Raw genomic sequence first — 23,277 nt, 5'->3', positions numbered from 1 at the left:
CCTTTAAGGAGAGCAGATCTGCTGACTGATCAATGTTACTAACAGAGCACATGCCCATAATATCACTGCACACATGTGAGGGATGTATCAAATAACAGTGTAGAATCCTTAGGTTATCATGGCTTTTGGCCTTAGAGTTCATCTGAAACCAGAACCATCCAGGATTTATATTCATAAAAGTTTACATGAAACATTACTAAGTATATTTATGAAATGAATATTTCAGAATAAATAAAAATAAAATAACTATGAAATAATTATAATTGAGAAATGTTAATATAATGTATAACATATGATATGATATAAACGTTGTCCATGTAATTCTGTGTTAATTGCTGTGTCTTGTTAGCTTTAAAGTGATTTATTTAAGCAGGTTACTCAACAAGTTTGGAAACACGCAGCCTTAATTCAGAGTTAATACTCTCAAGTGCAGCAGAATTGATGGTGTTTTGTAGCTGTTGGTCAGTGTGAGTAGAGAGTGTGTCTGAGTTTCCCACACTGAGTCCTCTGTTCTGAGATCAGTGGAGTATAAAAGCTGCAGAGAGCTGAATGGATCATTAGTGCTGGCTCAGGAGTTGTATTGTTAACAACTTCACATCACTCACGATTTGGAGGGAAAGATACTTATTGGCTGAAGCTCTACCAGTTCAGACAGTGGGGTCCAAAAGCCTGGACACATTAGTTTGTGCAGACACCTCTAAAGAGTTGATCAAATTTACCTGCAAGCCATTCGAACATGAGCTCTAGTGGAAGAGATAAAACTGAAAATCAAGCTGACCTTTTTGATATAAAGGCCTTGATATGTTCAGCTTGAATTTGAATAGTGACCTCGAAATAATAGAGAATCCTAAATATTTGTTATGGTCTTTTTTCCAAATTCTAAAACATATAGTTTATTTCCAGGTTTAAATGAAGAAAATTAAGAATTCAATGTGGTCTCAGACCTTTGCACCTCACTATATGTCTACGTTATTTTTATTTCTCTGTTTGTATTCATTCATACCATCCCAGAGTTTATAACTGTCATTTTAATCATTACTTTAGATACACTTAAGCTCACATTGTAGCTCTAAACATCAGAATCTAACCACCAAAACTTAATTTTAGATGTTTTATTTAAACATTCCAAAATATTCTGGAAACAACAAGAAATGATAAATAATATAATACACAACTTTTGTAACATGAAGCAATTTTAGAAATTCTTTTAATAATTTTTTTATTATTTTCAATATGTGCAAAATATAGTCTTTAACAAATTGTTTACATCACAACACTGACATAATGAGCAGTAAAGCTGTGACTCTGCTGTCCTAAGCTTTCCCACACTCTGCCCACTGAAAAGGCTTTGACTGATCAATGGAAGTGTGCCTTCTTAAATGCTAATCACCTCTACACACAGCTGGTCAACACACCCTCTGGGGTGAAAGCTTTTCAGATAACCATCGCTGACCTGCTTCAACAGTCTCATGCATACAGCCTTTCCCAGCTAACGTTAACCTGGGTGCACTAACAAGTCAGTCAGCGTTTATCACATTAGTCAGCTTCCATTAGTAAGAACGTATAGTTTAAGAAGAGGTACAACACACTGTGTAGAGAACTAATTAAACACCTTCAATGAACTTCAATATGCTAATTCATCAACTAAAGAAAGAATTCAGTCAATTAAAATAAACTGCTGAATTGCTGATGAAATACTGATGTGTGTGGTTTCAGATTCATGGAAGACTGGAATAACTGTTACATTATAGATGCAGTGTAGAATTATAAATTGTAATATATATATATATATATATATATATATATATATATATATATATTGTAATATAAGAGTTTTTTCCTCAAATGTTTAGATTTTGGAATATATTCACAATATTACAATATATTCCAATTTCCTATATTACTTCCCAATTGTACTATCTTGCATTAGACTGAATAATGTAAACAGCAATCTGTAAATAAAGCTCAAGTTCATTTGTAGTATTTTATTTGTGGTAAATAAAAAACTTTTATTTACTATCCTAAATGGACCTAAACGTGTCATGTGACTGTTTTTATGCTATCTTGATAATGGTACCATGGTTGTAAGTCTGAAAAAATGAAATATATTGTCTTCAGGTACTTTTCCACCAAGCATAAGCTTTAAAAATGGTTTTGGGCCAAAACCCTATTTATCTTAAAACTGTGTCTCAGGCATCAGCAATTATAACAATTTAATATAATGACTTTCTGTGAATCCTTAGAGGCAAAACGTAGGACGTCTGGTTCCTATCACCACCACTGTAAACAATTCTGACTCAGAATTTCTGTACCTTTGGAAGAATTTCTCACCAAACCTGGAATTTTGCAGAATTTTTTGATACATTGATGGAATCCCTATTTAAGATGATGATGCCTGAGGGAGGACTTAAGGTCTTCAATGCTAACAAGGCTGGATTTTTAAGTACAGCTGTTATCCTGACTCATATTTTCTCACCAAAACCAGATATCAACACTATTTCTCAGGACTCATAAGACATGTTTCCTCAGATGGCTAAGCAAGAGCACTGCTTTCCAGAATTGATGGTACAACTGGTTTAGAAAAAGTCCTCATCCTTTGAAAAGATTTCTCTTGATAACCAACAAAGTATTTTTTTCATTCTTTGCTTTATCACTTTAAGGGTGCCAATAATTCTGGAAGACGGTGTGCATGTGTGAATATTCACCTGCAGTGCATCTGTAGCTGACAAGACAAGACAAGATGGACATTTCGTGTGAATAGATGTGAAATAATGTTTATTTCATAAGGGAAAATGTATACATTACACATTAAACTGATTCAAAACAAAAATCAGCAAGTCAAGTCTCAATAAAATGATACATTGTATCTTTAAGGATTAATCAAACATTTTATAGGGTGAGCCATCACGTCCTCCAGCAGACGTCATGCTCATTGTTTCATTATTTCAACGATATCTGTAACAATAGCATCTCTCAATGAGAGGAAAACAGAGATCTACATTTTTAAAGTAAATGCATAAATTGCATCAAGTTCACTGCAATGCTTCCACAAGACTGCGTACCCTCATGGAGCACATTTGCATTCAATCATCTCCAAAACCTGCAGCGTCCATCGTGAAAGTGCCAGAAAGGTGCCATCCAAGGCAGAGGTAGTTCAGAGGTAGCTTTCTCAAGAGCACGCAAGAGAACTTCCTCATCACAGCTCTCACTTTAAATGCTCACTGTTGGCAACACAGTGGTGCCACGTCTTCTGTTGGGGATGGAAAGAGTCGTAGAATATCACGGGCGCACCTCGAGTAACCGCTGGGAAAGACCACAGTTTTTTTCATGGTGAAGAAGGAAACTGTCTTCTCCAGAAGATCTGAAGTGGGGATCCCGTTATGGAGATGTTCTTCAAGGGTTGACTTCAGTTTCTCCACTTTGCTGAAGCACTTCCTCTCCAAGCTGTGGAGTTTACACCTGGAGGAAGAGAAGAATATACATCAGTGTCCTGCACACAAACATACAATGCAAAATTTCTTATTTCCCAGATGTAAAGATGGTATCTATTTTAAAGTACCTGGCATACTGGATGTTGTCCTGAGGAGCAAGGTCCATATAGGCAGGCATGTTTGATGCTGTTTGCTTTTGCTTTCAAGTGAAAAAAGACAAGATGCTTCCTCCTGAGGCCTTGAAGCTGAGTTCGGTTGTTCTTGCTCCTCTTTTGTTGGGTTAAATTTGAATCTGGCTAATATCTTCTCAACCAGCCCATATTTATATCAAGCTCCATCCAAGCTCAGCCAATCAGAGACAGAGCGCACAAAACAATAGTCTGGTCATAGTTCTCCAGTCACTGGGACTCTAACGGGACACTTCACTGGGCAGGTGGGATGTTCTCTTCCCTGCCATCTGGCAATGGGGTCAGCCGTTCCACTGTGGGAAAATGACTGGGGGCATGAACATTCAGGATTTACCAGGTTCCCACACTATGATCAATAATGAGAGTTCAGAGTTTGATATATATATATATATATATATATATATATATATATATATGCACTAGGAGGTAATGCGAAAACAATTAAAATTTATTTTATTTTAAAACTGTAAATAACTAACAAATTTTAAATTTAAATCTGACCAACTATGTTATGGAAGAACCAAAATGAATTTGAAATATTTTCATAAAATTAACGTCCAAAATGCCTTGTATTTCAACAGTGGTGATTAAATTAAAAATAAAGGCAGAAATCAAAATATAAGTACGTAAATATGTAGCTGCTATAATTTAAAAACCTATTGTTGTTCCACACATACCTGAGATATTGAATACAGCATGTTAAAATACTTTTTGGTATTGAGTTTATAGTATTTAAATCTATACCACAGAACTTAGTATTGTATACAAAAGCACAAGTGATTCAAAGCTCTTAGCAAAAAGGGTTCTATACAGTACCAAAGTCTTTGACTTGTAACAACAGGGGAATTTTTGGTGTGACATTTTAAAAAAAGTTTCTTTACTCATATACAACAGGTTTTCCATCATGGAGAAGAACCATTTAACAATGCGGACCATTATATGACCTTTGCCTTTACTAAAGAACCTTTGAAGAACCATATTTTAATTTGTTGTAAGTAATAAGGGCTTAGGATAGGCCCAGCGCTAATACTAAAAAACAGCCTTTTACTATCCATGTTTCATTCAATGAGGAAAACATTTCTTATGCTCCATGTGCTTCATATGGTCATGTTTTCTCTGCTGTTTTCATTGTAAAATGATTTCATTTTTTTAGGAAAAGAAGGTGGCACAGGTTCTTTAAGCGACCCTGTAAGGGAGTTAATTTTGAAAAGAAAGACTTGAGCATAAATAATCTTTTGAAAATCTTAACCTCTTATTCTCCAGGGCATATTTTGGTTTGTCCATCTGAATTTACATGACCAAATCATAAGGCAAATTATTCAGTGACTGCATGAAATAGATGTAAATTTTTATTATTATTATTATTTTTTCTGTCAAATTAACTGAAAATATGCTTTATGATCTACATGTTGCTATATGCAATTTACTGCTGAAAGACAAAAATCTCAGATGCTCTTTGTATTATTTCATAAAAATAATTTTTACAGAGGACAAGGAACACTGAAGAGACGCCATCTGTTTATAGTTTACAGCCCAGATTTGTTGAAAAACGGGTCGACTTTCAGTAGAAAAATAAAACTGCGAGTTCAGCTTCTTTTATTATAAGGGTTTAAATTGACATCACCATCTATTTGACTGGAAAGAAGCCTCATACGACGCCCACCTTCTGAATGTAGCTCATGAAATATGAAAGTTATGAAAAACATGACGAAATATGTTTTGGAACTACAAGTGGTCCCAAGGAGAGCCTTCCCATTGCAAAAAAGGTTCTATATCACAATCTTTTAAAATATGGTTCTTTAATGGTTCTTCACTAAAAATGTTTGGTTTTTCCATGGCTTCGTACAGTAAACCCTTTCTGGCACAGTCATTTTTAAGGCCATGTTTAAAAATCATCAAATCAGAGAATCTCTGTTGGAGTAGATGAGCAGTAATAACAGTTTGTTTGAGGCAAGTCCTTCACTGCGGTAGCTGGACATTCCTGTGAGAGCAGACACACTTCTATTGTTTGGCTGAATTAATGTGATGAATACAGAAGTGTGGGAAGCCGTGTGTCTCTGTGGCTCCCAGCTCTAGGCAGAGGGGTGGGTGATGGGGGCATTCTCAGCTTACCACTGGTGGACAGCTGTGCCTGTGTTCATGCATGCATGCCAGAAATCTAAGCCTGGGAACAGAACAGGTAACATATGGCGACCTCTGGACTAGATAATATTATTTATAGTGTGGTCTTTGGAAGCGTTTTCTTTGTATGTTGCGTTCTCCTTAAATGAATTCAATTACTTCATAATCTAAAATAAAGAGTATGACATGACGATAGCTTATGTAAGAGAATTCGGCTTTGTTGTTTCAGTTATATCCGTTCATTTTACCTGAATGTTAATTATCATACACAGATAAAGAAATCTTCAATTCTCTGCTTTTATAGCAATTCGAAACAGGTGATAAGCGTCACAGCTGGAGCTTACTCATAAAATCTAGAACTTGGTGGCACGTGCATACAGTTATCACGATCGTTTGATCAACCATTAACCTTGAACATTAGGCAGGTCACCACTTTCCCAGATTCACCCAGTCCCTCTCCATCACCCCACCCCTCCACCTGCTCCCCTGAGACACAGACATTGTCCCTGGTTAAAAGATCTGAGCATGTGGCAGCTCCACACTCCTCATTGTCTATTCGAGCTCTCCCATTGGCTACAAACTGTGAGAACCTCTAACAAACCCAAGACCCACACATTCATATGGAGATTTGGGAGTATAAATAGAGGAGACTCAGCCAGTGTAGATCAGACTCGCTCTACACAGAGAGATCTACAGCACTGAGATACAGCCATGACTCCTGCAGTAGCCTCAGCAATGACCATCTCAAAGGAGCACCTGCCTCTCAACAATAAGGTAAATTGGGAGACAATTAAAATGAAAACAAATGACCATTTTTACCTACTTTATGAATGATGAGTTATGCTTTTGGTCCAGTTCACTAACCATTGTTCTCTTTTTGTATCTGCAGCTGAGAAAGCCAGTGGTGGAGAAGATGCGCAGAGATCGTATCAACAGCAGCATCGAGCAGCTCAAGACTCTCCTGACTCCAGAGTTCCTCAACCAGCAGCCCGACTCCAAGCTGGAGAAAGCAGACATCCTGGAGATGACGGTCAGCTTCCTGAGAAGACAGCAGCAGAAACAGCCTGCTATCTCCACCAGTTCAACAGCTGTCAGTCAAGGCTTCTCCAGATGTGTCCATGAGGTTGTGCACTTCCTGTCCAAAGATGAGATGAAGACACAGTCTCAGAGAAAACTGCTGAACCACTTCCAGAACCTGCAGCCATCAACAGAAGAGAAATGGAGGGAAAGTGATCTCCCTCTGCTGAGCTCCACAGACCAACAGGCCATCAGGAAAGAGAAGAGTTCAGTTCAGAGCGCCCTCTGGAGGCCCTGGTAGAAGTGTAGAAGTAGAGAGACCATGTATGGACTTTGCTTCAAGTTCTGCATGAGCAGAACTATAACTCAGTTACTGAATGTTTTATTATTGTGTTATGGCAATAAGCTTACACCTTTCAGTTTTGAGAAAGCTCACGAAAATTTTAAGGCGTTTTCTTTTTTAAAGATTTTCTAATGAAAAATATAAATGCTTTATTGTTTGAAAGCAATTTACATTTCTGTTTTAGGAAATTATGCCATCCCTCTCATTTCTGGGAATCCCATTTATGTTCAAAAAGTACTTGTACTTTATGCTGGAATCATTTACTCTAGGAGTCAAGATTCTTTTAATTGACCTTCAGTATGAAGATGCTTATAATGTCTTCCACTATGTGGTTCTTCTTTTTGATGCCCATTCACAATGAATAATCTGTAAAGAGGAAATATGTGATTTTCTATGAAATTATATATATATATATATATATATATATATATATATATATATATATATATATATATATATATATATATATATATATATATATATATATATATGGGAAAGACACAAATGAAATCAATTGACTTCAAATGTTATAGACGACATTGCATCAGTGTCTATGTGTACTGCATTGTTTTGCACTGCTGCTCAGTTTATATAAACTCAAATTGAGTTTTCAAATACTAGATGATATTGTGTCAGTGTCCTGGTGTGTGCTGCATTGTTTGCACTGATGTTCTGTAAAACAATGCTTAATGTCTCACATTTGAGACACAATAAATCATTTATCTCGACTCTTTTGTAAAGCCTTTCACTGGACTCTGCATTGCAATAACACCAATTAGATCAGGCATCCAAACATAATATCAACATTGTGAACCGAGAAATAGTGCCATGTTGTCATGTAGATAAGACTAAGATAAATTAAAACATCTTAAGGCAAATTTTAGACATAAATACAGGAAATGTTTAATAAGTGACATCAGTTGCAACAGAGCACAGATAAAGATAAATGCTTGAATTCAATGGGGTTTGCACTATACACACACCTTTACAAAAGGCAGCTACTAGAAAAGGAGCATCACTTCACAATTTGCCATACATTGTGCACACCACATAAACTGGATCAAATCCAGTACACATGCAAATGACAAAAAATGACAGAGCAGGAAACCATGAAAAAGAAACCGTTAATGAGGAATTCCACCAATTTTGCAACATTACTGCACAATTCAATAATTCAGCCACTGAGTAGTTGAGTTTGGTGTGAAATGGTTTACTGTACTTGAAAAACTTATCGATTTTCTTTAAAATGTTTGTGATAGGAACCAGGAGTGGCGATATCTACAACACAAATACAGCCATTTTATTCACTATCCAAAATGATCAACTCATCTACATATCACTGTTTGAAAAAAACATTGTATCTCCAAATCAGTAACTTTACAGGAGTCAATGGAACCAGAACCGTGTTAGAACATGTGCATACACCCCTCCACCACAGTTGCATTTAGAAAAAACTACACTTTCAGCCTCCTCAAAATGATCATAAAACAATGCCTCAGGCATCAGACAACGCAATCGCAAGCTTTTAGGGGTACTGGTTAAGGGGGTCCTGATTTTTTACATTTTCTGCTAAATTCAGTCATTGAGGTGTAAACGGTCATTCATTTTGAGTGGTTTGATATGAAATGTTTCACTGCAGAGAAACTACAATGGCAGCTTACTACTTTCTATTGGTAGTGATAGCAACCAGGAGTCGCAACAACTGCCATTTAACTACTATCCAGAACCAAAATAAAATAAAACTACTATCCAGAATCAAAGTAAAATAGCAGTAAATATAGAAAAATACATTTTCTTTGGGGACTATGTTGCCTCACAATGCATATACACCTAAAAGTACCACCCCGCCATGTAAAAATGTATGTTTTAGGCCAAATACTTACACAAAGCTTTAGTCAAACAACGTCTCTGACACCAGGGAACATATTCATAACCATATAATGTAGTATCCTTCTGTGAAGGAGGTTTTGGAGGCATTATACGCATCGGTCGTCTGGTTCCCATCACCACCACTGTGAATAATTTCATAAGTTTCTACATAACAGAGCATTTTGCACCAAATCACTCTGAACGTCTTTTACATCTTAACCATTAATTATTATATTTAATAACTTTGAAAAATCTGTGGAATCTCCCTTTAATCCTTCAGACCTCTGGTTCCCATCAGCACTACTGTAATCAATTCTATCTCAGTTAGTTTTTCTAAAACCCCTTTAAATAATTTTAAAGTCTTAATGCTTGGCTAATGCAGAAATTTGGTGCTGGGGGGGGGGGGGGGGGGGGGGGGGTAAACGTGGAATTCCCCTTTAAAAGACATAGTTTGATAAATACCCAGATAAGTCCCAGAATACAGCCTCAGTTGTTTGTCCAGGGTCTCCACAGCGCAGCTGTGGGCCTCGAGGCGGCCGGTTTTGTTGACCTGTGGTTCAGCTGACCGCGCCGCGCTGTCAGTCTTGACCTCTGGCGGACGTAGAAACGCTGGACGGCCTCCGTGGCTTTGGGCTGAAGGCGCGCGTGCAGAGTCACGTGGCGCAGGGTTTCTTGTAAACAGTGGGAGAAGCCGCGCGCGTAGTTTGAATTTGCGCGGGAAAACGCTTTGTGCCTCAGAAAGCTCACCGCGATCTCTAAAACGGCGGCTTTGTCGAGTCTGAAATCGCCGTTTTCCTCACGCGTTTGCGTGGCTGGGTGGAAAAGAGCCCTCATCTGCTCGATGCTGCCGTTAATCCGGTCTCTCCGGCTTTTCTCCACGAGGACTTTGCGAAACTGAGAGCAAAAATAAGAGAAATGTCGTTATATTGATGTAAAGTTGCACTATATTGAGTTAAAATGCGAAGCTGAAGTCAGCGTCTTACTAGTCTCGAAATTGTCCCGTTCCACCTTAAAGCGCCAGAATGTAACTGCTGAACTGCACCGTTTAAGGTGGAACGGGACAATTTCAAGAAGCGTAGGAAGCCAACCTTAACCTCGTAGCCAAAATGAGCAAAGAAACTGCTGTTACTGTACTCACTCTTCTGTTTTCCGTGGTTAAGCTCACGTTTTCTCCGCCTGGAGCCATTTCGCTCTGCTTTTTAACATGTACGAACGAAACTAAATTCCTTGTTACCAAAACAACGATGTGAACGATGCAACGATAGCCGCTAGGCTATTTATACCTGAGGTAACAGCTACAAACAGACGACTCCGGGCCCTTTTCCCACGCTGACTGACGGATGGGGCTAATTAAAGGGGGAACAAAAACAGCGCTCTGCACTTCAGTTTGTCTTCAAACATGGGGCTACTTCCTCTCCCACTGTGGGAAAACAGGGCCACGGGCCACTAAAAGTGTGCCCAACACCTGCTCAGACGTCCTGTTGTGCTGACAAGACTGTCAAGTTTGTGGGAGGCCATAAAGCCCAGTAGCCACGCTTCAGAGACGCTCTTTGATCCTAGAGAAAGCTGTAATGCTGTGGCCGAGGCTTTGAAAACTGACCTGCGCTCTTTCCCAGACTCAAGTGTCTCCCTCAGTCTGTCGTGGGTTTTACGACCACTGAAGTCCAGCACGGTACATGCCGTGTCCTAATGGTATTTGGGTATCTAACACACTTCAAAAGGATTGTTCTTCAAGGGTTCTTTAGCACAGACAACGGTTCTATGTGGAACCACGATTTCTGCATATCAGTTCAGGCTTAAATATCTCTCTGCGTGGAGAAATCATGAATTCAGATACGTGGAGAATATCACGTTAATGGTACTAAATGGTTCGGTTTACCACAACACATTCATCCATCAATCCGAAGAACCGTTCACTCTTAAAAATATGGTTCTTCAAGGGTTGTTTAGTGAAGACTGGTTCTGTGTAGGAACCATGAACGCTCAAAGAACTGTGTGCATGCTTAAAGCGTTCTATGCATCCTAAAATGGTACTTCAGATTAATGGCACCATAAGAGGTTCTACGGTTACAATGTAAAGCTTGTACTTTTTTGGTGCTGTAAACCTAAACAAAACATTCTCCATCAGTCTGAAGAAACATCTTACACATAAGCGTGCAATGGTTCTTTGAGCATACATTGTTCTATAAACAACTCTATAAAGAACCGTCCTTTTTAAGAGGGTTTCACCATGCGAAGAACCGTGTAAGCCAGCACATGGCTCTAAATAACAGTCATCATTCTCAGAAGAACCATTGCTTTTATTAAAAACCCTTTAAGAACACTCTTAAGTGTGTATCTTACACTCTTACGCAATGTTAACTTAGATGACTCTTCTTTACATGATAGGACAGTTGAGTGTGTCGTTGTTCTGTGAAGGTAGTCCATTACTGAATTGATAAAGTTGATGAATGATAAAGATTAAGATTAAGATGTCAGTAATCTAACATTGGAAGTGGTTTTCCTCTCTTCAGCCATCTGAATTTTAGAAGCTGTATATATCTCTTATCAATCAATATGTACTGAGTTGCTCAAAGTATACCGAAGATATTATTCTGTTAATACATGGCAGTAGATATTTTTCTAAAATGAGCCCAAATAAATAATTGCCTTTAAAAAATTCTCAAAGACTTTTTGCCAGGCTTTTGTCATTGGTCTTTCTAGTGAACAAAAGTAATAGTGATAAAAAAAAAACAACAACAAAAAAAAGTCTTTTTCCTGCTTAAGTCTATAAATTAAAAGCACATCTTTATTAAACTCAAAAAATTGATAGACGCTGACGCACATGATCTGACAGATAACTGATCGGCCTGGCGCCACAGAAATAACCAAGTATTGAATTTCTAGCAGAAAGGTGAATGGTGATTTGTGGAGGACGCCTCACCCCCCTGGCCCCGGAGTGTGGGAAACCTAATCCTGCCTGGGACTCATGCCTTTTGTGATGATAATGAGCTCCTATAAATACTGGAGAGGGCTCCTCACTCTAGACCACATCTGACTGACTCTCCTCGGTGAAGCACAGCCTCTCTCTCCTGAAAGAATGGCTCCTACTTACCTATCAACTTCTGACTACTCAAATCTTTCCAACAAGGAAAAGCATAGAGTAAGTATCTGCTTCATATATCAATGCTGTATATCACTGTCTATCACATATAGTAGCATTTCATGCGTGATGAATCTGGACGAATGTTAAGAGAACGTCTCTTTTATTCAACAGCTAAGGAAACCAGTTGTGGAGAAAATGCGTCGGGATCGCATCAACAACTGCATCGAGCAGCTCAAGGTGATGCTGGAGAAACAATTCCACCAGCAAGACCCCAATACCAAGCTGGAGAAAGCTGACATTCTGGAGATGACCGTGGTGTTCCTGAAGCAGCAGCTGCAGCCCCAGATCTCAGCACCTCTGAAAGCCCACCATGACGGCTACTCTCAATACTGGAGCGAGACCGTGAACTTCCTTTCAGCCAACTCCAAGCTGGACGTGACACCTCAGCATTTCAACCGCGGCCAAGAAGCCCAGAGAGCGGCGAAGGATCTCCACGTGTCTCCGGTCGCCTTCCAGCCCAGCCAAGTTTCAGTCAAGCAAGAAACCAGCACCAACAGAGCTGTGTGGAGGCCTTGGTAGAGATCCTGAACCTAGAGACTTTCTCATGTTCCCCAGATGGTAGTTGTGCCATCACTGAGTAGGAAGCACATTTTCCATTCCAATTGTTCTGATTTTTTCTCATGTTGAGTTTCAGAATCAGAATCAGTGTTGTACTGTGTGCCCTATGGGCAAAGTTTATCAACTAAGAGCTTGAAATCTTCTTCAGTGTGAAGAGCTAAAGGTCTCGTGATCTGTTATTGAACTCTAGTAGAGTTTATGGTGAAACAGTTTAGTTTTATTTCTTTATTTAATATAAGCTTATGTGTTACCTTTTATAAAGGATTGTATTGTGATTTTCTTATATTATTAACTCCTGAATATAAATAAATACTATGGATTTAAATATACTCACTGTGCTGCATTGATCTCATTCTGAATCTGCACTGACTTTTATTGTACTTTGATGGTTGTTTCATAGTGGTTCTTACATGCAACACATGCAGTTAAAAGCAGTCAGGTTGTTCATGTTTGTAGTGAATGGAAAATCATGTACAATCATATTTGTAGGTTTTTCATGGTGAAATTCTTGCCACATTCCAGACAAGATTAACACATTAAATTAATCCGATTACATCACTGTTTTCATGGCAAATTTCAATGTCAGCTACACCCTTAAAAAGAGGTTCTTCATAGGTTCTGTAGTAAAGGTAACAGTTATATATAGAATCATAAAACATTTGAACATTTAAATGATTCCCTATTAAAATGTTTCCACTATTGTAACAAGACAACCTTTTTGGTGCTGTATAGAACGCTTCTTTCTAAGTGTGTATGGCCAATGACTGCTCCCTCTTCTAAAGAACACTTAAGGCTTTAAAAAAAGGGTAATTTAGGAGTGATGCCGTGGAAGAATCACTTGATTCCCTGAAGAACAGTTCAACAGATGGTTCTTTAAAGAATCATTTGTGTCAATGACATGCATGACTCTCTATTTAAAGTTTAACAAACCCCTACATAATGCAGGTTCTGTGTCTTTACCATAAAGGAAATGTTCTATTTATACATTAAAAAATACTAGAACCATAAACCCAAGCCAGGAACCATTCAGTAACCTTATTTTTAAGAGTGTGTTGAAGGGTGCATATTTTACAGGGCCATGTTGCAAAAAAGGATGCATTTATTTGATCATTTACTTATTTATCTAACAACTAATGCCATCTTGTTCCATTTTCTTTCTGGCAGGAGTTCACAGATCCCAAAATAAAAGTAGTAAAATAAGTGAATCAAAAAAAACTCCACCCCCTGGTTTCTGTCCTCCCTACACAAATTCATACGTGTGCTTCTGTTTGTCACCTCACGAGACCAAAGGACACACGTGAAGGAAGCATGAGCCCGCGTGAGAAAGTGTGTGGAGTTGGGGGGGTGGGGGGTCAGGGGGAGGGGGTTAATGTCCCTGTTTGTACGCCAAACCCCTGATAATAGGCACTGTGTGCTGTCAGCTCTAGTTTCATCAGACAGCTGGTGAGCTGGATGGAAGCAGGGCCGTGCTGTGGGTCCAGCTTCTCGCAGGATTTCCCACACTCCTCACCGAGTCTCCCCTTTCAGCGCACACACAAAGGAAGTGTGCCGCGCTAAATTATCCATTAGGCATGGGGGTGTGAATTCTGACCCTTCTCCTCCACTGCCCCGCACCCATGGCTGTCCCCCAGGAGCGAGCTATGTGCTTGTTTTTAAGATTAAGTGACCCTTATTAGTCCCATAACTGGGAAATTTCACCTCTGTATTGAACCCATCCATGCAGTGAAACTTGCACACACACACACACACACACACACACACACACTAGGGGGCAGTAAGCACACTTGCCCAGAGCGTTGGGCAGCCCTGTCCGCAGAGCCCGCAGAGTGCCCCCAAAATCAACTTGTTGAAGACCTGTGTTTATGTGGATGGAGTTTATGAGTAGTGTGGTCAGGTCTGGGTCCACTGAAACTGTTTTGGCAATGTGAGAGTGAAAGAATATTGCACAGTTTCAAGGATTCTGCATGTGTAACAAGTGTATTACTATTGTCAGAAGAAAACCTCGCATCTCCAAAATGGTCACTTTACAGAAGAAGGAAAAACATACTTTACCTTTAATGTAAGTCAATGGAACCAGACTTTTTTGGGTCATTCTTTTAGCCCATTCACAAAATTTACATACCATGTAACAACAGATAGTTTCAAATTATGTTATGTTATAAACAATAAAAGTGCGAAGTGCAGTAGACCGTCGTAAGTTTGAACACTACAGGTCCTGCCGTTTTTGATGATTTTCTAAGTGGAAATCAGTTACCCCATCCTCTACAGAGGACACACTTCTATGTATTTGCTGTGTTTTACATATTGTGAAAAAACTTAAACATAAAATCTAAAACTTTTGCGCAGGCCACATGTTATTTATTTTCCAGCACATAAACAGTAATTGTGCATTAAAATGTGTAGTACCCTGTTTTATATACATAATGATAAATGTATCGATATAAATGATTCAAAATTGCATGGAGATATTGTTATAGTAATGTACAGTAAAGTTAAGAATGACAGGGTGGAAGGTTTTATTAGGACAGCGATGTTATACTGGACAATATTAGGCGCATTAAGAACAATATTGGAGTAGGCAGAGTTTGTAGTACTTATAAATGTCTTCATTCTCCACTATCATGGCTATATGTGTTTTATGTTCATGCTCTATAGTGAAACGCTTGCAGAATGGAAATCTGCTGGTGTCATACTTCAGTATCTGTTGATGTGATAGGTGGTAAATGGTGTGAGGCTGAGAGCACCGGCACACTTTTCACACCGTCACACATCTGTGGGTGTTTTACAACAGTCAGTCTTTGGTCTCACAGGACGTCAGCCAGCAGGATTAGAGCGTAGACACCAACCACACAGCTAGAAAGGGTGAGTTTAGTGATTCTATAGTTCTATTTATAGATTCAATAGTGACATCATTTGGTACAGAGTAAAGTAGAAATAAGGTAATGAGTAATGAGTTTACTTTTTTTCAGGAAGTAACAAATAAATAAATACGTTTTTTTTAAGTATATACATTTCGTATTAAGTGATTTAACATCCTCATGTACAGTACATCTAATCTATATTTTTATGTGAGCTCTAGGCAGCTGCCTAGCTTTGTCTAGTTTGTTATGTTTTTTTCCCCAATAAATTATAAACAAGTTATGTCAGGAAAGAAGCAGAAAGCACACATTTTAGAGAATCTAAATCTAAAAGATCTTTTTTACCCTTTATTTTAGGAGACTCACTTTTAGTTTTTTAAAGAAACCAGGGATATTTTCCCACACCTCCAAAGTTCAGTCTTAGGTGTTGGTTGTATTGTCTACTCCTCACAATCCAACTAATCCCAAACACATTCAGTGATGTTGAGGTCTGGACTGTGGGGTGGTCAGTCCATTGTTCTGAGAACACCAGCAGCTTCTTTGCTTGATTTGCAAATGGTTTTCTTTGGGTTTTTTTCTTTTCTCATCAACAGCTTTCAATCATTTTTTAAACTGGATTATCTTTTTTATTAATCACCTTACAAATATCCCAAGAAAAATGAACAACTTGTGCAATATGGTAATTCTCAACTATACATACGTAAATATATATATATATATGTGTGTGTGTGTGTGTGTATATATCGCTGCTGTCAGAACAAAACCTCATATCTCCAAAATGACAGCTTTACAGGAGAAGGAAAAAGCATACTTTACTTTTAATGTAAGTCAATGGAACCAGAATTTTTTCCAAGTAATTTTGGGCTGTTTCTTTTTTAATCCATTCATCTTATATATATATATACACTGTTGTCAGAAGAAAACCTTGTATCTCCATTTTTGACATTTTTCAGACCTGATACCATTTACATTGTGTGTAAATTTCATGATGAATGAACTAAAAGAAATCACCTGGAAAAAGTCTGGCTCCGCTGACTTACATTAAAAGTAAAGTAGGTTTTTTCCTTCTCCTGTAAAGTTACCATGTTGGACATAAGAGGCTTTCTTCCAACAACAGTGATAGCAGAAACAACAAGAACAAAACAAAGGCTTGCAGCCCCATTATAAGCAACGTAGCTTTCCCACATACGTCCTCTCTCAAGTCACTGACACACTTTTCTCACTGTCACACATGTAGGAGTGAACAGTTTTACACAACCGCATTTACAGTATACGGCATGTGCCTGTGCTGTATTTACTATTGTGGGAAGCCTTTGGTCTCACTGGGTGTCAGGCTGTCAGGTAGTTGCAGTAGGAGATGGCACACCTCTCTCTCTCTCTCTCTCTCTCTCTCTCTCTCTCTCCCCCACACACACCCTCCCACCGACCCCCACTGGGAGACACACTCCCCTTCCTGGAATCCCCCTCCTCCTCTCCTCCAGCTCAGGTTTGCCCCCAGGCTCCATCCATTGATGTTATCAAGTGTTACAGGCAGGCCTGTCATTGGATGAGGAGTGTGGGAAAGCAGCGAGTGCCTCAGCCCCATGCTGTTAGAAGCAGTCAAATGCATTGTAAACGGAGCATCGTCTGGGTGCGCAATCAGTCTTTATTGTCAAAAGATGTTTACAGGTACAGGGCTTATAGCTTAGCCCTAAATAACAGGTGTCTATATTAATGCGAGACTGGATAGGGGCACAGCCCACACATGCAATTTAATTACATCAAACATGAGATTAAGCATTACTGTAATTAGGTGGCCAAACTGGTGGTGGAACTTTAAAACACCAAATTAATAAAATATCAGTGCTCAGCACTGGCGCATCATTTGGTCAGATATCTGTCTTAAAAACAAATAATGAGCATTTTTTATGCAGTTTTGTGACCCATTCTTGTTTGTTACTGTATGTCTAGCTTTTGGTTTAAAAATATGTTGTTTTATTGGGAAGAAGCTCCCCGAACTACTTTGAAAGATAGACTGAATTCATCTTAAGTTATGGTATTATAAGTTAATATCAATCTCAGCAACTGAATGTTCTCATGCAAGCCATGTAATTGCATAATATGAAAGTTTATGTGTGTGTTTATGCAAGAGAGTCTCTATATCTGAAGATCTGAAACGTGCATTCTGGAGATGGTGGTGGAAAGCATTGCTTATTATGCGATACTTGTGATAGATTGAAGAGAGAAGTCATTCATTCATTTCACAAGCAGTGATCTTTATTCATCAACAATGACAGACACACAGTGTCCACTATACATTTTGTTCCACAAACATATCAAGATGAGAACATGTCTCAAATGCCAAAATCAGTGATTTCTATAACATAATCCTTCAATCAGCTTCAAAATGCTTAGATTCTAAGCAGAATCAGAACCGAGGTTCTATAAAGCAAACCTTACTTGACACAGCAAGCAATCTTTGAGCTAACGTAAACTTTTATCTTCTAATTCTTCTTCAATATGAAGAATCTGAAGATTAGGAGCTTCATAAATAAAAGCATAGTTCTTTCACATTCCATATCGAAAGTCTTTGGAAATAATACATTTCCTACACCATAAGAGATGGCACAACTACCATCTGGTAAACATGAGAAAGTCTCTGGGTTCAGGGTCTCTACCAAGGCCTCCACACAGCTCTGTTGGTGCTGGTTTCTTGCTTGACTGAAACCTGGCTGGGCTGGAAGGCGACCGGAGACACGTGGAGATCTTTTGCCGCTCTCTGGGCTTCTTGGCCGTGGTTGAGATGCTGAAGCGCCACATCCAGCTTGGAGTTGGCTGAAAGGAAGTTCATGGTCTCCTGCCAGCACTGAGAGTAGCCGTCATGGTGGGCTTTCAGAGGTGCTGAGATCTGGGGCTGCAGCTGCTGCTTCAGGAAGACCACGGTCATCTCCAGAATGTCAGCTTTTTCCAGCTTGGTGTTGGGGTCTTGCTGATGGAATTGTTTCTCCAGCATCACCTTGAGCTGCTCGATGCAGTTGTTGATGCGATCCCGACGCATTTTCTCCACAACTGGTTTCCTTAGCTGTTGAATAAAAGAGAAAGTCTGTTAGCAATGCCTTTAGCTTGATCATGCTATTTTAAAGAAGCAAAGCAATGATAAAAAAAAGTTGAATATGAAGCTGTAGAGATACGTACTTTATGTTTTTCCTTGTTGGAAAGCTTAGAGTAGTCAGAAGCAGGCAGGTAAGTAGGAGCCATTCTTTCAGAAGAGAGAGGCTGTGCTTCACCGATGAGAGTCAGTCAGATGTGGTCTAGAGTGAGGAGCCCTCTCCAGTATTTATAGGAGCTCATTTGCATTACAAAAGGCATGAGTCCCAGGCAGGATTAGGTTTCCCACACTCGGGGGCCAGGGGGGTGAGGCGTCCTCTACAATAGAAGAAGCATCAATTATTTCATGGTTAACTGGCCTCATGGCCCCAGAAGAGGGAATGGTCTTCCAGCTATCAATGCCACTGGCTGAACACAGGGCAGGTTGTTAGACTTTTATTACCTGGGAACCTTGCCGCTGGCTGATAAACCGTCTGCAGATGGGGACCATGAGGGTTTGATCATTTCCCTAAAGCCCACTGACATAAAGATAAAACAGTACGTCCCTTATCTGGTACAAACACATTTTCAAATTTCACAGCTGTCTTAGTTAGGTGATTGATAATTATTGGCTTTAAATGATAAGCAACACCTTTTTGTTTTATTATGCATGAGGACAACCAACAAATTCAACTATATTCAAAAGCTGCTGTGGTGAGAAGGCCATGTCTCCAAAATCATAAATGTATGTCAATGTAAACAGATTTCCCAAGTAATTTCAGACAATTTCCTTTAGTGCATTTGTCACAAAATGTTAACACAACATAAAGAACTGGCAGTTTCAAATGTAAAAAAGTAAAAATGCATAAATTGACAACAAAAACTACTCATCCGGAGGAATGCGTTCACTGTGAATGTCAATTAAGCACAATTATCCCGTGCCCTCGAGGACGGCACACTTCTATTGTTCTGGGCAGCCTCCCTCCGCCAGGGAATTTTGGGTTATAAATGGACAGATAGTGTGGGAAAGCCAGGCAGGATCCTGCTCACACGTCCTCGAGTCAATAGAGCCGAGCCCCTCCTCTGTTCCCTCTACAAACACCCTTTGAACCCGCTGCTCAGATCAGAGGCACCGCTGGGCCGTGGGACGCGTGCACGTTCTCACCGGACTTCTCCCACATCACCTGCTCCCTGCCGCCAAATCCACTAACCCCCATCAACCCCCCCTCCACTTATTCCACTAAGCAGACATGTGCTCCAACATCTGCAGTGCTGACGAGGTGAACGTGAACTTCTTTTCGGTGTCAAAGTTGCAGGTTCTCATAGTTACCAAAGGTTCTCCATATGTTAAGGCATAACTTCATTGAACTATCACGATGAAGACACCTATTAAGCACAGGTTGTTCATTTTTAATTCACAAAATAGCTTCCAATAGTGAATGACATCAATTTTTTCAAGAATAAGTGTGTACACATAGATTTGCTTTCTGTATACATCATAAATACACACTCCAGATTAATAACTAATTCATTCTGCAGTTTAAAGGGTTAAGTTTATTTGTAATTAATACCTTACAGTTACTCCCTTATTGTCATCTAAGACATCTAAATGCATGACATTGTGCTAAACAACGCTGACCAATGGTCAGGAGGCTAAGAAAAGCATATTTAGCATATTGTTAGCATGCCGAAGCCCATAAACACCATATGTTCCATATGTTCGGTGTCATTTTGGAGGGAAAACTTGGCCACTTTCTTTGGCTCTTCTCAAGCAAGACATTTCTAAGCGGTGAGTCACAAATGACAGACGACGCTGGTAAAAGAATGAGTGCATTCCACTGCAGACCTTCTCTCCATTCAGAAAAGAAAAGAAAAGCCAAGGCCTCATAATACACCAGGCATGCACAGATATGTAGTGTCTCCATGGCTGTGTGCCCAGCTGCCCGAGTATCTAAGCATGGCCAAAGCGGCCCTCTCCAGCGAGGAATGTGTGAGAGTTTCGTCCTCAGTGTGTTTCCCACACTTCGGCCCCATTCAGCGGCCGGCCCCACCCTGCTGCCACTGATCCAGCGGGGCCTCATTATGCCTTGGCCTCAATAGACCATCTGGACCTCTAGTTGAACACAAAAAAAGCCTCACTCTCTCCCACACACCTTAGGGGGGCTACAGGTAGACTCCTGTTGACAGAACCCACCATCCAGGTGCAGGAACGCATGACCACACACATAAACACCTGGAGGCATGTGTACCGGCCAGCCTTACTGCACCTGCCAATGCAAATGACCATACAGGTAACTAAATGAGCTACAGGCCTGTAATTCACCTGCTGTATGTTAGATTAAGTGTAAGACAGCTGTTTACAACTCTATATAAAACAGTAGCATATTGAAAATGTGTAGGTTCTGCTTATGTTTAGACACACACTCACCGGCCACTTTATTAGGTACAAAGTAGTAAAAGGTTGGACCTTCTTTTGCCTTCAGAACTGTCTTAATTCTTCATGGCAGACTTTCAACAAGGTGTTGGAAACACTCCTCAGAGATTTTGGTTGGTTATTTGAGTTCCTGTTGCCTTTCTATCATCTCAAACCAGTCTGCCCATTCTCTTCTGACCTCTCACATCAACAAGGCATTTTCATCCACACAACTGACCGCTCACTGGATATTTCCTCTTTTTCGGACCGTTCTCTGTAAACCCTAGAGATGGTTATGCGTGAAAATCCCAGCAGATCAGCAGTTTCTGAAATACTCAGACCAGCCCGTCTGGCACCAACAACCACGCCACGTTCAAAGTCATTTAAATCCCCTTTTCTTCCCCATTCTGATGCTCGGTCTGCACTTCAGCAAGTTGTCTTGACCACCTCTACGTGCCTAAATGCATTGAGTTGTGGCCGTGTGATTGGCTGATTAGCTTCTTGTGTTAACAAGCAACTGAACAGGTGTACCTAATAAAGTGGCCAGTGAGTGTATACTGACAATATACGACAATAAAGTTCACTTTCATAGGGAATAACAATATATTTCACTCTAAAAGCCAAGATGTGATGTTGGTGGTTCAGCATGTACTTCTAACAGATTTTTTTTGTTTTATTTATCTAAATAAATCTATAAAAAAGGCCGCACAAGAATATGTATAATTCAGATTATACATACATCAAATGAGCTAAGAATATATTTCACATTCATAGAGAACAGCAAATTGAGGTAATGTAAAGGGTCTCAAGGATACAGTTATCATTATACACCTGGTTCTACATAGATTTTCTCTGTAAATCTGCAAGTCACCCTTCATGTTTAACGTGGAACGTTAGGGGAACTCCACTGATTTTTCAAAAATTCTACGTATTTAAATGGTTGAGATGTAAACAAAGTCATTTGAGCGGTTTGGTGTGACAGGCTCTGTTGTAAAAAAACCTGCTGAGTCAAAATTGTTCACTGTGGTGCTGATAGGAATCTATCTATCTATCTATCTATCTATCTATCTATCTATCTATCTATCTATCTATCTATCTATCTATCTATCTATCTATTTATCTATCTATCTATCTATCTATCTATCTATCTACCGATCTAATCTACATCCACCTCTAAATGCTCTCTCACATAAAGTTATGACATGAAATGTTTAGGTGTATGCTTCTTCATGTCTGATACATTGTTTTAGGATAGTTTTATGATAAATTGTTGGTTTAAAATGTATTTTGATCCAGTTATTTTAACCGATTTGTGGCAGAGGCATTTGTGCAGGGCACAGTGAGACAAAATAGTCCCCAAAGAAGACTTTTTTTGCCATCATCAACATTATATATAAAAATTCAGATGGCAGGTTTTGACATACAGCTTTTTTGACACACTGCCACACACCTGCAGCTGACATAATTATTGACATAATTTGAATATACCTGTTAGCCTTTACATTGTGTGTGAATTTCATGATGAATGGACCAAAAAAAAAAAGTCCAATATGACCTGGAAAAACGTCTGGTTCCATTGACCTCCATTCAAAGTAAAGTCGGTTTTTTCCTTCTCCTGTAAAGTTCCCGTTTTGGAGATACAAGGTTTTTTTCCATCAACAGCCATGTATTTTATAAAATACACACAACATATAACAATCTTTTAAAATGTGAAAACTCATCATGCGTAGCTTGTGGATAGTCAGTATAACGGACACTGCCCAAAGTACTCTTTCATTCAGACTCGTCTCTCTTTTCTTTCTTTTTGTAGGACCTGTAACACACATTTTCAATGTCACATCAAGTTGTAAAAACAGCTTTAGACCTTATATCTGTCGTAATGTGAAGCCCTAAGACGTGTCTTGTAGGTAGAGTTAGCATAATGTAGATTTATTTCAACAGATTCTTTTTTCTGGGCTTTTCTTTCAGGTCTTCGGGCCTTTTTCCCTCCTGTCAATGGCCACCAACGTGCTGGCAAGTGCCGACGCACAGGGGGCGGGTCTCTAATGGGGCAGGAGGTATGCAACAATGCCACAGTTTCGTGCTCTAAGTGGCTTTTCATGGCTCGCCTGAATGCCGGGTCATGTGGTCCAGGAATGCCATTGAGGGTCCCCTCAGATTCCCCTCCAGCAGCAGGAGGTCAGGGGTTTCCCAGGTCCACTGCTGATGGAGTGTGCAGGGCCAGTTCACACTGAGCATAACGCCCAGCATCTGCCCCTCTCTCTCTGC

General features: G+C 39.5%; 3 protein-coding genes and 1 pseudogene across 3 annotated transcripts; 2 read left to right on the top strand and 2 right to left on the bottom strand.

The window, feature by feature from the left end:
* The first annotated feature begins 6,412 nt into the window (after positions 1-6,412).
* Positions 6,413-7,487, top strand: LOC108431617 (transcription factor HES-5-like). Its single transcript, XM_017704888.2, has 2 exons — positions 6,413-6,514; positions 6,630-7,487. Exons 1-2 carry the CDS (start codon positions 6,452-6,454, stop codon positions 7,056-7,058), a joined length of 492 nt encoding a protein of 163 aa, XP_017560377.1. The 5' UTR covers positions 6,413-6,451; the 3' UTR covers positions 7,059-7,487.
* A 1,927-nt stretch (positions 7,488-9,414) lies between these two features.
* On the bottom strand, positions 9,415-10,216 carry LOC108431589 (transcription factor HES-5-like). The gene is made up of 2 exons (XM_017704838.1): positions 10,108-10,216; positions 9,415-9,863 (listed from the first exon to the last, which is right to left on the bottom strand). The coding sequence occupies exons 1-2, from the start codon at positions 10,153-10,155 to the stop codon at positions 9,456-9,458; spliced, it is 456 nt and encodes a 151-aa protein (XP_017560327.1). The 5' UTR covers positions 10,156-10,216; the 3' UTR covers positions 9,415-9,455.
* Positions 10,217-11,937: 1,721 nt separating this feature from the next.
* LOC108431591 lies at positions 11,938-13,001 on the top strand (annotated as a pseudogene).
* A 4,763-nt stretch (positions 13,002-17,764) lies between these two features.
* On the bottom strand, positions 17,765-18,834 carry LOC108431592 (transcription factor HES-5-like). Its single transcript, XM_017704840.2, has 2 exons — positions 18,705-18,834; positions 17,765-18,591 (listed from the first exon to the last, which is right to left on the bottom strand). The coding sequence occupies exons 1-2, from the start codon at positions 18,765-18,767 to the stop codon at positions 18,184-18,186; spliced, it is 471 nt and encodes a 156-aa protein (XP_017560329.1). The 5' UTR covers positions 18,768-18,834; the 3' UTR covers positions 17,765-18,183.
* Positions 18,835-23,277: the final 4,443 nt, after the last annotated feature.

This window comes from Pygocentrus nattereri, chromosome 21 (assembly GCF_015220715.1).
Source record: "Pygocentrus nattereri isolate fPygNat1 chromosome 21, fPygNat1.pri, whole genome shotgun sequence".
Classification (NCBI taxonomy): Eukaryota; Metazoa; Chordata; class Actinopteri; order Characiformes; family Serrasalmidae; genus Pygocentrus; species Pygocentrus nattereri.
Note: the sequence above shows the minus strand (reverse complement) of the source record. Positions and strands in the feature narration are given on the sequence as shown.

Excerpts from the sequence above, each read along its gene's own strand:
- LOC108431617 (XM_017704888.2), top strand. The coding sequence starts at position 6,452 with ATGACTCCTGCAGTAGCCTCAGCAATGACCATCTCAAAGGAGCACCTG. Across the intron at positions 6,515-6,629 it reads ACCTGCCTCTCAACAATAAG|CTGAGAAAGCCAGTGGTGGA; the intron begins GTAAATTGGGAG and ends TTGTATCTGCAG.
- LOC108431589 (XM_017704838.1), bottom strand. The coding sequence starts at position 10,155 with ATGGCTCCAGGCGGAGAAAACGTGAGCTTAACCACGGAAAACAGAAGA. Across the intron at positions 9,864-10,107 it reads TAACCACGGAAAACAGAAGA|TTTCGCAAAGTCCTCGTGGA; the intron begins GTGAGTACAGTA and ends TTTTGCTCTCAG.
- LOC108431592 (XM_017704840.2), bottom strand. The coding sequence starts at position 18,767 with ATGGCTCCTACTTACCTGCCTGCTTCTGACTACTCTAAGCTTTCCAAC. Across the intron at positions 18,592-18,704 it reads CCAACAAGGAAAAACATAAA|CTAAGGAAACCAGTTGTGGA; the intron begins GTACGTATCTCT and ends TTTATTCAACAG.